The 13,770-nt window shown below is 46.4% G+C and overlaps 1 protein-coding gene across 1 annotated transcript in view; it reads right to left on the minus strand.

Annotated features, from left to right (window-relative positions):
* Window positions 1-411: 411 nt before the first annotated feature.
* The window catches only part of ACO1 (aconitase 1), a 53,115-nt gene continuing 39,756 nt past the window's right edge, over window positions 412-13,770 (minus strand). Inside the window, exons 13-21 of the mRNA XM_082204736.1 lie at window positions 13,028-13,112; window positions 11,694-11,850; window positions 10,632-10,756; window positions 9,156-9,260; window positions 6,974-7,116; window positions 6,009-6,156; window positions 4,384-4,506; window positions 2,448-2,633; window positions 412-1,051 (exon numbers count right to left, since the gene is read on the minus strand). Coding sequence (XP_082060862.1) covers window positions 938-1,051; window positions 2,448-2,633; window positions 4,384-4,506; window positions 6,009-6,156; window positions 6,974-7,116; window positions 9,156-9,260; window positions 10,632-10,756; window positions 11,694-11,850; window positions 13,028-13,112 — 1,186 coding nt within the window. The 3' untranslated portion in view covers window positions 412-937. The remainder of the gene's footprint in view (window positions 1,052-2,447; window positions 2,634-4,383; window positions 4,507-6,008; window positions 6,157-6,973; window positions 7,117-9,155; window positions 9,261-10,631; window positions 10,757-11,693; window positions 11,851-13,027; window positions 13,113-13,770) is intronic.

Consider the following 13,770-nt stretch of genomic DNA (forward strand, 5'->3'; position numbering starts at 1 on the left):
GAGAAATTTAAAAACATTCCAGTCTACCCAGGCATTTGATGGTTGAAAGTCCTGTCCTTGGCACCCCTGAAATTACTAGTTTTAAGAGGAGGTGATTCTTTTTGGAAGGTTTAATTGCATTGCTTTAGTATCAACATGGTTGCTGCGCTAGACTCCTTTGGAGGAAGTTGTGGGATAAATATTTAATAACTATGGCAGCTGCAACATGGATATAAACCCAATTTTCATTGGCACAAAATTGGAAGGGTTTTTTGTGTGTGGAAACACTACTCGTTCAATATCATGCCACTGAAAAACTCTGTTTATATTTTGAACCGGCCTATGCACACTGCTTAGTGAACTTAAGTTCAGAAACCAAAATCCACAATATATAAAAACAGGCTTTTTTAAAAAAGAGAGAGGTGGAAACAGTTTTTTTGAAAATAGATTAAATTTTATTATAAATGGTCTTTCATTCTCCCTGCACCTCACACATGATCACAGAAGGAGAGAGCACTCACCCTCTCAGATATAAGAGCTAAGCCATTTAATAATTTTAGCAGTATTAGATTTTCAAGGGAAATGATTAACTCTTTCAACAGATATGAGACCATCATACTTGATAATTTCATCTCTCAGGCACATGGAACAAAAAACAACTGTCTGTTACTATGCGAAATATTGAAGAAGCTAAGGGTAAGCCCTGTGTTAATCAGAATTTCTTATTCTACTCACCCACACAAAATAAGGTACTGGAGGCAGGATGAGGTCAATGGTGGTCGGGTGGTCAAGGCATCTAGGCTCCCATTCTAATGGTTGTAAAAAATACCACCTTGAAACACAACCAACACAGGTTTTAGACAATATTTGTGTAGCTTCCCCACAATTACTGTGAATTTCTCATCACGAAAAGGCAGATTTCATCATAACTGGACAGTGGCACAGTCGCATTTTGAGACTAGGCGGCCATTTTGCGAATCATATAGTTCAAGATGCCGCCATTACGGAAATAGGTGAGCTCCACGTCCGTGTCAAACCTCATGGTGGCTTGGAAGGTTTTCCCTGTATCCAGCTGTTGAGAGAGAGAGAGAGAGACATATAAAGCATCAGCAAACAGTGCTCAATATCTCCCTCTCAAAAGAAAAAAGGTATGTGGGCCACACCACGATTTCAAACCCTTGCCTCTTGCAGCCCAGTTGAGACGTAGCAATCCTAGTTCAGACTGGGAACAAGCTATGTGCCCCCCCCCCTTGGCCCACCCCTTACATGCCTTGGTTGAGGGCAAAGCAATCCTTTTTCCTTAAGCCAATTTCCATGTTCCAGCTGATTAAAGAAACTAAGCTTGAAAGCTCTCCCCAACCCAGACCCTCCAGGCTCAACGATGATGCCCAACGATGAAGCAACTGCCCAACATGTGATCTAGCTCAGTCGGTAGAGCATGAGACTCTTGATTCCAAGGTCATGGGTTTGAGTCCCACGTTGGGCAAAAAGATTCCCCCCAGGGTCCCTTCCAACTCTACAATTCCATGATTCTACCCATTCGTACTAGGTAAAGGGACCCCTGGCTGTTAGCTCCAGTCATGGACGACTCTGGGGTTGTGGTGCTCATCTCGCTTTACTAGCCGAGGGAGCCGGCATACAGCTTCTGGGTCATGTGACCAGCATGACTAAGCCACTTCTGGCGAACCAGAGCAGCGCACAGAAATGCCGTTTACCTTCCCACCACAGTGGTACCTATTGATCTACTTGCACTTTGACGTGCTTTCGAACTGCTAGGTTGGCAGGAGCAGGGACCAAGCAACGGGAGCTCTCCCCATTCGGGGATTCGAACTGCCAACCTTCTGATCGGCAAGTCCTAGGCTCTGTGGTTTAACCCACAGCGCCACCCGTGTACTACACCTCCCCATAATAAATAGTAACAATTTTAAGGCTCCGATCTTTCCGCTCTAGCCTCCATAGTATGAGGAAGCTGTGACTTTTCTGATCAAATAAGGTTAAAGGTAAAGGACTCTTAAGTCCAGTCAAAGGCGACAATGGGGCTGCGCTGCTCATCTCACTTTTGAGTGGAGGGAGCCGGCCCTTGTGCGCAGACAACTTTCTGGGTCATGTGACTAGCATAAATAACCACTTCTGCCACAACGGGACACCAAGACGGAAAGCAGAGCACATGGAAACGTTTACCTTCTCACCACAGTACCTATTTATCTACTTGCACTGGTGTGTTTTTGAACTGTTAGGTTGGCAGGAATTGGGACAGAGCAACGGGAACTCACCTTCCGATCGGCTCAGTGGTTAGACCACAGTGCCACCCGCATTCCTTGATCAAATAAACACAGCACTGTTCATGCGTGATGCAGAAGTGGCAATCAAACTTGTGGGACTTGGGACCCCACTTGGTATACTTTAAGGTGACATGATATCAATGGGCTTATTGCCTACACCACATCGTTGCCCATGGAATCTCTTACTTTGATCTGGACGTTCATTCTGGGCACTATCGACTCGGGAATGATGATTGTGTAGCGTTCCCTCCCCGTCAGCCCAAGACTATCAGCATCCTCGCCAGGCAAATACTGCAGAGGAATCACTCCCATTCCCACGAGATTACTGCGGTGGATCCGCTCGTAGCTCTCTGCGAGGACAGCTTTGATGCCCTGAAAAACACACAAAGAGAGAAAGCATATGGGTGACAACCACGTATGCATTAGATGACTGGCGGATGTAGCTGCTGGGTCTGACGGTGGCCTCTGATGGCTGAGACACTAGTTGGGGACTGGACCTGGGGTCCCCCCAGCCACTCTGAGCGGCCTCCAACAAAACACCAAAATACAATAACCTATTAAACATTAAAAGTTTCCCTAAACAGGGCTGCCTTTAGATGTCTTCTAAAAGTTTGGTAGTTATTTTTCTCTTTGACAACTGGTAGGAGGGCGTTCCACAGGGCGGGCGCCACTACCGAGAAGGCCCTCTGCCTGGTTCCCTGTAACTTGGCTTCTCACAGTGAGGGAACCACTAGAAGGCCCTTGGAGCTGGACCTCAGTGTCCGGGCAGAATGATGGAGGTGGAGACGCTCCTTCAGGTCTACTGGACTGAGGCTGTTTAGGGCTTTAAAGGCCAGCACCAACACTTTGAATTGTGCTCGGAAACGTACTGGGAGCCAGTGTAGGTCTTTCAAGACCGGTGTTATATGGTCTCGGTGGCCACTCCCAGTCACCAGTCTAGCTGCCGCATTCTGGATTAATTGTAGTTTCTGGGTCAACTTCAAAGGTAGCCCCACATAGAGCACATTGCAGTAGTCCAAGCAAGAGATAACCAGAGCATGCACCACTCTGGCGAGACAGTGCGCAGGCTGATTCTCCCTGCCCTTGGAACACCCATTTTGAGGTCTCCTGCATGTTTGAGGGAAGAAGAGAGATTGGACGCACCCAGCAGGTGCTTAGCTGGCCGGAGGCTTGCCCAATGCCCCCCACCCCCACCCCAAAACTTGCATAAGGGTTTTCATCTTTGTCTTGCTTGGTTAACCTAAAGCAGGCATGTCCAACTCCCAAGAGACTGCAATCTACTCCCACTATAAAAAAACCGGCAGTGATCTACCCATTAGATTGAGGGGGGTTTGGGGGGGGAGGAGAGGTTTTACCAAAGTTGTCGAACTTTACCCAGGGGCATGGTGTCCTAAAGCATGACTGACCTAAAGCATTTGCAAATATATCTTTTACTTCCAGTTTGTGCATTGTGGCCGATTGCAAAGTTCTCTTGGGTAAAGTTCTCAACAGGCATTTATAAACCAGTTTCCAAAATGCCACTAACTGCCATTATATATTCATTTAACACACACACACACCCCAGAATTTAAAATCAAATTTAAATCCAGCCTTGCATTTGCAGAGTTCAAAAAGTTAGTTGGATACTGCAGTTCAAACAAAACTTTTTGTTCCTTATCTTCTCTTTGGCAGCAAGCATTTCAGAACCACGGATAGCAATGAGATAGAGTGGATGCTCAGGTTGCGAACGTGATCTGGGCGGGAGGCACATTTGCAACCTGCAGCTTTCACAACCCGCAGCACAGAGTCTGCACACGCGTAGGTTGTGATGCGGCGCTTCTGCGCATGCGGAAAGCGCGATTTAGTGCTTCTGCGCATGCGCGACCGCCAAAACCTGGAAGTAACCCGTTCCAGTACTTCCGGGTTTCGGCGGGTCTGCAACCCAAAAAAACACAACCTGAAGCATCTGTAACCTGAGGTATGACTGTACTGTTATGGGAAGGTTTCAAGGCTGCCATTTTTCAAAATGCCAAGATCGGATATGGCCAAACTTTGGTGTAATATTTAGCTGTGGGGCATTGCTTGCAGCAGACAGCTGAACACAGGACACCCCCCATCGCCATCCCAAACGCAGACCACTCACCAGCAGAAAAGGCCCTTTCGCAGCCCAGTCTCGGGAGCTCCCAGAGCCATACTCCTTGCCAGCCAGCACAATAAGTGGGAGGCCTGCTTGCTGGTACCTCTCGGAAGCATCAAACACGTCGAGCTGTAAGCACACAGGGCAACTGATGAGCCTCATAAAGCACCCAATGATTTGGAGGTGAAAAATAATGCAATATAAAAATACTGTTCATTGCAGAATTAAGTAGCAGGGTTAAGTCACATCACGAAAAGCCAAGAAAGCAAAAGTTATTTGAGGTGCTTAGTTGGCTGCATGGAACCCTGAACACATAGGCTTTCCCTTCAAAGAAGAGGCATACCATATTTTTTGCTCCATAAGACGCACTTTTTCCCTCCTAAAAAGTAAGGGGAAATGTGTGTGTGTCTTATGGAGCGAATGCAGGGGGGAGGCAGGCAGGAAAAGCTCCCAAGAGCCGCACACAAGCTCCGCGCAGCTCTTGTGGGCTTTTCCCCAGGAGGGAGAAGGGACTGATGCAGCCAGTCAGGCCCTTCTCCCTCCTCGTAGAAAAGCCCGCAGGAGCCATGTGCTCCTTAAAGGCTGCGCGGCTCCTGTGGGCTTTTGTGGTAGGTGGGGGAATTGCCATAGCCGCGTGCAGCTTCTCCGGCCGGAGAGGTTGCACGCGGCTAAAGAAGCCAAGACAGAGAGCGGGATCCATCCGGCCGGAGAGGCTGCGCGTGGCAATGGCACAAGCCAAGACAACCAGCGGGATGGATCCCGCTCGCTGTCTTGGCTTCTTTGCTCTTTGGGGAGGGGGGGGGACACCTGGGAAGCTCTGGGAGAAGCAGACAGGCTACATGCTTGATTTCCCCCTCTAAAAACTAGGTGCACCTTATGGTCCAGTGTGCCTTATAGAGCGAAAAATATGGTGATTCGAGTCTCCCTCCACGTACCATTCCTGTACATGGAGGGCTAAAAGTGAGAAAGCTTTAAAGCACTGGTGAGCAACCATGAAGCCCCCACCCACCTTTCGAAGCTGTTGCGTTCTTCGATCGCATCATTTCCTGTACATTCCGTCCCCTTCCTTGACCCTCTTGACTGTGCATTTAGAATAGCAACACACTAAAGCCAGAAAGGAATCCCTCTCACTTGATTTCCATAACATTAGCTATACTGATAAGCTGTAGTACACCCCCCCCCAAAAAAAAACCACCTCTGTATACTTATTTGAATGCAACTCCATCAAACCCAGTGGGCATTATTTCTGAATTAGCCCGTACAGGATTGGCAACATTAATGTGATACGGCTAAAGTGTGGTCTTTATTCCACACACTGGTTAATCCAGAACACATTTTGCATCTGGCTCCACCTACTCCTGGCATGTCCTCCCCACAACAGATTACTCCCCAGGGGAAATGGCCCTCAAGAGATAAAAAGCTTGCCTACGCCCAGCACTTTTTTTCAGCCAGAACTTAGTTCTGACACCTCTCAGGTGGCTGTCCTTGCCATTTTAAGAGAACGAGACAAGTTTGTGGTGAGTTCCAACACCCCTTTTTCTAGAAAAATAGCACTGCCTACCCCTGTGTTTAAAACGGGTGGTCATCCTGTTCCAAACAGCCCCCAGGGGGATGCAGACAAGAATACTCACCGTTTCATCAGACGGGAAGTGGATAGTTTGTGGGGCCTGCTTGTTGAGAAATTTGTTCAGCAGGCGTATGTTTGCAAACGTTCCCCTAGCCATGACTGCATCGTTGCCCCGGCGCGAACCATACGAGTTGAACTCTCTGGGAGTTAGGCTAGCAAGACAAAAAGAAGGCAACTCCATCAGATTTATGAGCTAGAAGGCTGTGCAGTTAACTAAAAGGAACCCGAAACGTTCACTTCTGCAACTTGTGACCAGGGTGACTCAGTTTTTTTATTTCTGGCTTTCAAAAACACCTCCCTCAGCAGCCTGTGCAGACAGTTTAACCCAACATCATCATCATCATCATCATCATCATCATCATCATAACAATAATAATTTATTGTTTATACCCCGCCCATCTGACTGGGTTTCCCCAGCCACTCTGAGCGGCTTCCAACAAAGTATTAAAATACAGTAGTATGTTAAACATTAAAAGCTTCCCTAAAGGGGGCTGCCTTCAGATGTGGATCAGGGGCCCCACCTGGATTTTTGAACTGCGATTTGAACCCGGATCAGCCGATGGCCAGTGTGAAGGGAGGATGGGAGCTGAAGTCCCAAAAGAACCTGGAGTGCCACAGCTTATTACGGAACAGAGAAGTCAGTTAAGCAGAATGGGAGGGAAGTGAGGGGGGAATCATAGAACTGTCAAGTTGTAAAGGCCACAGGGAGGTCATCTAATCCAATCCCTTGCAATGCAGGAATCTTTTGCCCAAAGTAGGACTTGAACCCACAACCTTGAGATTAAGAGTCTCATGCTCTACCAACTAAGCTAGGGAAATGATAACACTAGGCCTTTGAACCTCCTGATGTTGAAATACAACTCCTATCATCCTTGCCCATTGGCTATTCTTGCTGGAGCAGATGGATGTTGATCTAAGGACATCTTATCTAAGGACACACACAGAGAGAAGCTTCTATGCTTGACTCACCCTCTGCTGGTTAAATAACGAGCAGCTGGGCTGTTTCTTGCAATGTTCCCAGCAGGAGAGATATGATCCGTGGTCACAGAGTCACCAAGGTTGAGCAGGACGTAGGCGTCAACTATGGATTTCAGTGGCGGGAGCTCCAAAGTCTGAGAGAACACCACACAAAAGTAGTTATTTAAAAACAAACACATGGGTGTGTTTTTCAAGGGTCAGCTGTACAAATTTGCAACTGCTACCTTCATCCAAACTATTATAGAATCATAGAGTTGGAAGAGACCACAAGGGCCATCGAGTCCAACCCCCTGCCAAGCAGGAAACACCATCAGAGCACTCCTGACATATGGTTGTCAAGCCTCTGCTTAAAGACCTCCAAAGTAGGAGACTCCACCACACTCCTTGGCAGCAAATTCCACTGTCGAACAGCTCTTACTGTCAGGAAGTTCTTCCTAATGTTTAGGTGGAATCTTCTTTCTTGTAGTTTGGATCCATTGCTCCGTGTCTGCTTCTCTGGAGCAGCAGAAAACAACCTTTCTCCCTCCTCTATGTGACATCCTTTTATATATTTGACCATGGCTATTATATCACCCCTTAACCTCCTCTTCTCCAGGCTAAACATGCCCAGCTCCCTTAGCCATTCCTCATAAGGCATCGTTTCCAGGCCTTTGACCATTTTGGTTGCCCTCCTCTGCAACTGCAAAAAAAACCTGTTTTTTTAAGGGTATTAAAAAAACCCTTGATAGGCTTGATCAAATCTGGAAAGCCAAACTAGGTGTGACGGCTCGCTTTCCTGCTCAAGGTGTTTTTCAGAAATATACCATATTTTTCACTCTATAGGACGCACTTTTCCCCCTCCAAAAATGAAGGGGGGAAGTCTGTGCATCCTATGGAGCAAATGCAGGCTTTCGCTGAAGCCTGGAGAGCGAGAGGGCTCGGTGCACACCGACCCCTCTCACGTTCCAGGCTTCAGGAAGCTATCCGCAAGCCTGCGGAGCCCGGCGGGAACACCCGCTGGGCTCCGCAGGCTTGTGGATAGCTGCCTACAGCCCGAAGCCCGGGGAGCGTGGCGCTGTGCATCCCGGGCTTCGGGCAGCTCTCCGCAACCCTGCAGAGCCCGGTGGGAGTTCCCGACGGGCTCCCAAGGCTTGCGAATAGCAGCCTGCTGTCCCCAAAGTCAAAACAGCGAGACGGGGCGCTGCGCAGCCCTCCGTCTCACTGTTCCAGCTTCGGGATGGCTGCGCAAAGCCTCTGCAGGGCTTCACCCTGCCGCCCTGTGGAGACTACAAAGGATGTCCCTGAAGCCTCAAGCCTTTGGAGTGCAGCTGCGCTCCAAAGGCTTCAGGGATCTTTGAGGCTGGCGGTGGGGGAAAGCAGTGCTTCCCCCCACCGCCAGCCCCACAAGCTCGGGGGGCAGCGGCAAGGCCTGCTCTTGAACGCACCTTGAACGCACCTTGTTTTTGAGGGGAAGAACAAGGGGAAATTTTCCCCCCTATTCTCCCCCTCCTATGGTCCAGTGCGTCCAATAGAGCGAAAAATACGGTATTTGTGCAGAAAGTGGACAGATGCACTGCCTCTGTTTCGGATGGTTAGGGTGCAAGTGCCATTGCTTATGTAGCCTTTATGGCATTGTCCATAGACAACAGGAAGGTATCGGCAGGAACCTCAAGGTTTGCAGAAAAACAAACCTATCTTTATTGGGGTGCGGAGGGCAGAATGCTATGGGTGGCTCAGTGCGGACTGAGCATGTTGAAAATGCTGACTTGACTGTTGGGGGTTAACAACAGAACATAGTGTCTGGAATCTAGAGCAGTAGGACCCCACAAAACAACATTTTGTTGCAGCACTCACTGGAAAGACCGCATTTTTATATTGTCGTAACCTGTCCTGGGAGCTTATGGTGGAGGGCAGGGAAGAAGTAAAATGAAATGTGCAGCCTCAGTGGGGCTATTCAACACAGCCTGACTCATGTGCTGTTCTTAAGCATGAGCATAACTTCAGAATAGGGCTCTCTTGAGGCATGAGATTTGTACTTAAAAGTTCATTTTAAGGTGCATTTCAGAGCATTCTTGGAGAAAGACAGTCTGCAAGGCTTCTATCATTGTTAAAACTAGCCGACAGAAAAAAAGTCCTTCTCAATCTGGCCAGTAAAATCTACCCAAATAAACAAGGGGAAGTGAGACACACTTACCAGATTTTCAAAAAATGGAGGTGATTTAATATATGTGGATTTGGGGTCCCAAGCATATAGCTTGTCTGCTGGAACATCTAATGCATTCCAAGCTTTGTTTACTGTCTGCAAGAGAGAAGAAGAAAAAAGGATAGAAAACAACCTTTATAGGGTGCAACATTTTAAATATATACCTTCCAGTATGTAAAAAGTGGGCTAAACAGGCTCTCTAATACAAGTTGGGAAAACCTGAACCACAGTTGCCTGGAAATCTGCTTGATAATCCTCAGCAAATACAGCAGAGAGCTAGAATCTTAGGCTCACCAAAGCCATTTTGCTGTGAGCTCTGCTTCTGAGGAGCAACTGCCTCTTTTTTCATGTGAATTGCGACAGTCCAAACTAAGTTCCTTTGATTCACAGACCGTCACTATTTTTTTCTGGAAGGACTGGAGCGCATACTGAAAACTGAGCTTTGCACAATTGAAGGAGTGCAAAGCGCTCTGTCGCCCCAGTGCAACAAATCCATTTTATGAAAGGCAAAACACTACCAGCCTTTTTGCAGGTGGGAAAGTGATGGGGAAATCCATTGTAAAGTGTAGGGTGAGTAATGAGTAATATGAGTAATATGAGTAATAGGAAGATGTATGCACAACCCTCAAGCAAATCAGGATGAATGTTCATCGTTGTAAAACTGCCCTGTAAGCAAATCAGAACAGATGCTTAATAAATAAGTCTATTATTTGAATAAGCTTTGTGCAAGCAAATCAGAGTGAATGCTCAATGAACAGATTGTCTGGAGAAGTCTAAAATCCTTTCTCCTATTCAGAATCAGTCCAGCCATTTCTCCCCAGAGATGCCCTCGCCCAAGTAATTAGCAGTAAAAAACACCATCTGGCTGTGCTGGGCTTCCAGAGGGCAAGGATGGTGTTAACAGTTTGCAAGGACGGGCAAAAAATGCCCTACTCAGCAAGAGAACATTAGCTCAATATTGCTCCATGTTTTTTGTTTTCGTTCCTTGAGGCAACCTTGAAGTAAATTAGGGCTGGGGATACTCCCTACTAATAAAGTAAAATAAATGGAAATGGAAAATCCAAATCCCTCACCATGAACAATTTATTCCTGCGGCTTGCAGAAATCACACTTTTACACAATTCTGCCATTTTAACTATTTGGGAACATTTATTCTGGGGTTGCTAATGACAGGGAGGAAGAAGGAAGCCCTGTAATAACTATAATATTAATGAAAGTCAAAGGAATTTGAAACCGGAACCCAATCTTGCATTCTGCACCTGTATAATATTTGTTAACAACACTTTATTGTAGTCCTGGGCAGACATTAACCCGAGGAACCAATCTTCCTACAATTAAAATGGGAATTACAGTAAACATCTATACAAAACATTTAGGCAAAGCATGTATTTATAACGTATTTAGAACATCTGCTGAGATCGAAAGCCGTAAATAATGCCAATGCTCTATGTATTAACACCACGTTACCTCTATTTTCTGGTAGACCTCTTTAAACATCCCTGGAATGACATACTGGCGCTCAACAGCTTGGATCTCATCCCTCATAGGCCAAATGTCTCTTAAAAAGATCTTCTTCCCTTGTGCGTTTACACCTGTAAGAAAGTAAAGTACGCAGGATATAAACTAGGGAGAAAGCATTCCAAAAATGCTGTGTGTACACTGCACACGGCCACTTCAATAAACACCTACATTTCTTGGAAGCTTGATATGGATTTGGCATATGGAAGGTAAACAAGACCCATTAAAACACAGACAGTCTTATGGATCCTGACCTTTAAAGTAAATTACATAAAAAGTGCTTCGCAGACTGGAGCCAGAGGACTTGACATATCATCTCTTCCTCTATGTACTTGCTTGTGCCCTGAGATAATAAACAGAGACCTTTCTCAGAGTGCCCCACCAGCTGGGAAACCACAGGTAGTGATGAAGAAAGGGTCTCCTCGGCTCTTGGTACCTGGGTTTTGCTCTCTGATAATATTATTTTGCTGCCTTTTTTATTATTTTTTTAAGTAATTGTTCTGAGCGCTGTTTTTGTATTGTATTTGTTAATTTTGTGATTTCACCTTTTGTTATTTCTTCGCATAGCACCCGGAGAACAGCAGCCACTAAGCAACTAATCAAAGCTGGTTGTTGTTGTTGTTTAGTCGTTTAGTGTCCAGCTCTTTGGGACCCCCTGGACCAGAGCACCCCAGGCACTCCTGTCTTCCACTGCCTCCCACAGTTTGGTCAAGCTCATGCTGGTAGCTGCGAGAGCACTGTCCAACCATCTCGCCCTCTGTCGTCCCTTCTCCTTGTGCCCTCCATCTTTCCCAACATCAGGGTCTTTTCCAGGGAGTCTTCTCTTCTCATGAGGTGGCCAAAGTATTGGAGCCTCAGCTTCTGGATCTGTCCTTCCAGTGAGCACTCAAATTACTGGGATTCAAAAAGTCTGGCCCTTCTAGGGATTCATCCAGCCCAGCCTTTCGCATGATCAAAACTGGTAGATACACAAAATTAAAAGGGTTCGTTATTCCCCAAGCGATGCCTTACCTAGAGGTTCCTTCTCAAAGTCAATCCTTATGGTTCCTGCAATGGCATATGCTATTACCAATGGTGGGGAGGCCAGGTAATTGGCACGAGTATTGGGGTGGACACGGCCCTCAAAGTTTCTGTTTCCAGAGAGGACGCCCACAGCTACAAGGTCTCCCTGTGAAGAGGGGAAGAAGGGTACAGGATAACACATTTACAAATGCTACAGCTTCTACTTTCTCACAGCTAGAAGACCTGGGAATGGGGAGGGAAAGAGGATATCATTGAGCTGTGCTCACAGTTCCCGCGAAAGCCCAACAAGGGCTTTCATGAGCTCTGGATCTGAAGCCGAGTAGCGGGGTCACAAATACTCAGCTTCCATCAGAGTGAGACTGAAAAATCCCTAGACTAATTGGTCTATTGAACAAAGTCGGATACAGTGGTACCTCAGGTTAAGTATTTAATTCGTTCCGGAGGTCTGTTCTTAACCTGAAACTATTCTTAACCTGAAGCACCACTTTAGCTAATGGGGCCTCCTGCTGCTGCCGCACCGCCGGAGCATGATTTCTGTTCTCATCCTGAAGCAAAGTTCTTACCCTGAACCATTATTTCTGGATTAGCAGAGTCTGTAACCTGAAGCGTATGTAACCTGAAGTGCATGTAACCTGAGGTACCACTGAAAATGTAAAATGTAGTAAAACAGACGCTTTCTGAGAACACACACAATGTCCACCGCAAAAGCCTTCTATTCTGTTTGCTGCTAGCCACCAGCAATGCATATTTTTATAAATAAATAAATACAAGTTCCACTGCTATTTCACTTGTGCCTAAATCCTACAGACACAAAACCTGGACATGTGTCAATTAATTTTTATTACGGTGACAAAAATAACAACAAAAACAAAAACAACAATTTGCTTGCTTGTAGCCAAGCAGGTGGCACGGTGGTGTAAATCACAGAGCCTAGGGCTTGCCGATCAGAAGGCTGGCGGTTTGAATCCCAGCGACGGGGTGAGCTCCTGTTGCTCGGTCCCTGCTCCTGCCAACCTAGCAGTTCGAAAGCACGTCAAAGTGCAAGTAGACAAATAGGTACAGCTCCGGCAGGAAGCTAAACAGCGTTTCCGTGCGCTGCTCTGGTTCACCAGAAGTGGCTTAGTCATGCTGGCCACATGACCCAGAAGCTGTCCGCGTACAAACGACGGCTAGTAAAGCGAGATTTACTAAACCCAGTAAACCCAGAGTCGTCCGTGACTGGACTTAAACCGTCCCTTTACCTTTTAGCCATTTGTAACCAAAATGGAAGTCTGTATTTGACATCTCTAACAGAAGAATATGGGGCACAAGACTTGACTTACCTGAGTAATGGCTTCGACAACTGGTTCTGGCAGAGGCCCACTGTTGCCAATGCATGTCATACATCCATAACCTACCACATCAAACCTGCAGACAGCATGAAACAGGTTCTGTATTTGATGGATATATACACATATGCATATTAACTATAAAGCATACTGTTTGCCAAAAAAAAGAAGAAGATCACAGTAGGATATGCTTGTGCAGGCAGAACACCTGCAATAGTGCAATGTTGAATTCCACCCTCTGTGGTCAATGTTTCTGCTGGAAAAATCACAACCACTCTATGTGTCCATCTCAGGCCTAGTTTGCATGAATGGAAAATCAGATGGGTCACCGTAAAAAAAAAAAAATCTCACCTAGACTCCTTTCACATTACAGGTGGGAGTCGAACATTCAAGGAGTTTTGTAGCCTGTTCTCCTCTCTGATATGCTGCTTTTGTTAAGCACAGGAAAGAGAAGGAGGGTTTTGTGTTGTTTGTTTGTTTAATGAGTATTAATCATGAGACACTTCACCACATTCGCCACCTCACCTGCCATTTTTATACGGTAGGGCTTAACTATGAATACATCTCAACTGCAGTGAACATGGTATATATATTTGAAAATGAGCGGCCTCGTCTTTCTTCCCTTTTTAAATTAATTACTAAGGAACCAAAACAATAACAAATCTTCAGCTGGTGCAGAATTCGGCGGCCAGGTCGCTCACCAGGGCAAGACGGTTTGTGCATACGACTCCACTCCC

Source organism: Podarcis vaucheri (genome assembly GCF_965113315.1).
Source record: "Podarcis vaucheri genome assembly, chromosome: 17".
In the NCBI taxonomy this organism is placed as follows: Eukaryota; Metazoa; Chordata; class Lepidosauria; order Squamata; family Lacertidae; genus Podarcis; species Podarcis vaucheri.